Below are 1,917 nucleotides of genomic sequence, written 5' to 3' on the forward strand. Positions count from 1 at the left end.
TCGAGAACAAATATCACCGTTTATGTCGTTAGGCTGTTCACGTGATAGGATACTCTCGAGAACAAATATCACCGTTTATGTCGTTAGGCTGTTTACGTGATACGATACTCTCGAGAACAACACAGCTGAAAATAAAGCAACAAATCACCGTTTATGTCGTTAGGCTGTTCACGTGATAGGATACTCTCGAGAACAAATATCACCGTTTATGTCGTTAGGCTGTTTACGTGATACGATACTCTCGAGAACAACAAATCACCGTTTATGTCATTAGGCTGTTTACGTGATACGATACTCTCGAGAACAACAAATCACGTACTCAGAACTGTGGAATTTATCAGCTTGTGTACTCTACAGTGCTTACAACGAGAATTCCCCTGAGTAATAAGATTGCACTTTGAATCGTTTATTGCAGTATATGGTTCGGAGCCTACCCAATAAACACCACAAGTGTTTGAATATTAATCATCCTTCAGTATACCGTACAGACATACAAATATAACTGTCCATTTTATCGGGTGCCCGTATAGAGAACGGAGACTAAAGACACTGCCCTTAATCCAGAATATAGAGGTGCCCGTTTTTGCAAGATTTATTTTGTTTACAAATAGTAGAAAAAAGAAATCAACTGAAAAGATCTGCCCATAATGACGCGGTGGGTGCTCGTTATTCGAGGTTCTGCTGTATCTACTCATTGTTTGTGTTTGTGTATTCCTCAAACTGTAGTTAATAAACAGTACTGTTTGTTTGTTTATATTTAAGCACGAACCAACACACTGGTATCGAAATCCGGTTTTTAGCGTAACATAAGCGTTCAGACTTACCACTGAGCCATTCATTTATTTATGAGTTTTGTGGGCGCCCCTACAAAATTTGTTCAGTGCCCCCAAGTCCTTAATCTGGTACTGGGTACATGGAAAATTAAAGCTGGTGGTATGTGAATGAATGATCACTGTTATTCGATACATTTAATTTCTACCCGTCTATGATGGACTACATTGAACTAAATGTACTTATAAACTTTTAATGAGATGATTTTTTTGACCTTAGTGATGTTCGATTGCTTAAAACAGTAAACATATCATTTAAAGTACTTATTATAAACAAAGAACTGTACATATCTGTTGAAAGTTAAATACAACCCAGTTTTTCTTCATAAGTAAATCATATTTCCCCTTTGACCTTCACAAGTAAAACATTTTTCACCTTTGACCTTTACAAATAAAACATATTCACCTTTGACCTTCATAAATAAAACATTTTTTACCTTTGACCTTTAAAAATAAAACATATTCACCTTTGACCTTCATAAATAAAACATTTTTTACCTTTGACCTTTAAAAAATAAAACATATTCACCTTTGACCTTCATAAATAAAACACATTTCACCTTTGACTATTACAGATAAAACGTTTCACATTTGACCTTCATATATAAAATGTATTTCACCTTTAACGTCAAGTCCGCCTCGGTATTTGTCCCATCCTTTTAATTTAATCCGATTTCCTAATAAGGATACAAACTGATCAAATTCCCAGCATCCTCCTTCTGTAAAAAACAAAACAAAACAGAAAAAAAAACTCAACAATAAAGGTTAACCAATATATTGTATTCTGGTAAAATCAGTTTATTTGTTCCTTATTACTCCACAAGGTGGAAGGTATTAAAGAAAAACTTAAATGATAAATTATATACAAGTCAACAATAATATTTGTTCAACTGCATTGATAACCTTTAGTTTATAGAAGATAAAACCTATTTATTTTCACGCTTCAGTAGGTTTTAAATCGTTCATCCTCTGAATAAGAAACTCGTTTAGAACTAGTGAGGGCCTGCTATGATTTTATTTACCCCTACATGTTTAAGATAACAGGAAACATGAGGGCCTACTATGATTTTATTTACCCCTACATGTT

At 34.0% G+C, this 1,917-nt stretch overlaps 1 protein-coding gene across 1 annotated transcript in view; it reads right to left on the reverse strand.

Annotated features, from left to right (window-relative positions):
• The window catches only part of LOC106473260 (GTPase-activating Rap/Ran-GAP domain-like protein 3), a 41,509-nt gene that overhangs the window by 32,620 nt on the left and 6,972 nt on the right, over positions 1–1,917 (reverse strand). Inside the window, exon 4 of the mRNA XM_022401733.1 lies at positions 1,451–1,549. Coding sequence (XP_022257441.1) covers positions 1,451–1,549 — 99 coding nt within the window. The remainder of the gene's footprint in view (positions 1–1,450; positions 1,550–1,917) is intronic.

This window comes from Limulus polyphemus, unplaced genomic scaffold, assembly GCF_000517525.1.
Source record: "Limulus polyphemus unplaced genomic scaffold, Limulus_polyphemus-2.1.2 Scaffold6015, whole genome shotgun sequence".
NCBI classification, from domain to species: domain Eukaryota; kingdom Metazoa; phylum Arthropoda; class Merostomata; order Xiphosura; family Limulidae; genus Limulus; species Limulus polyphemus.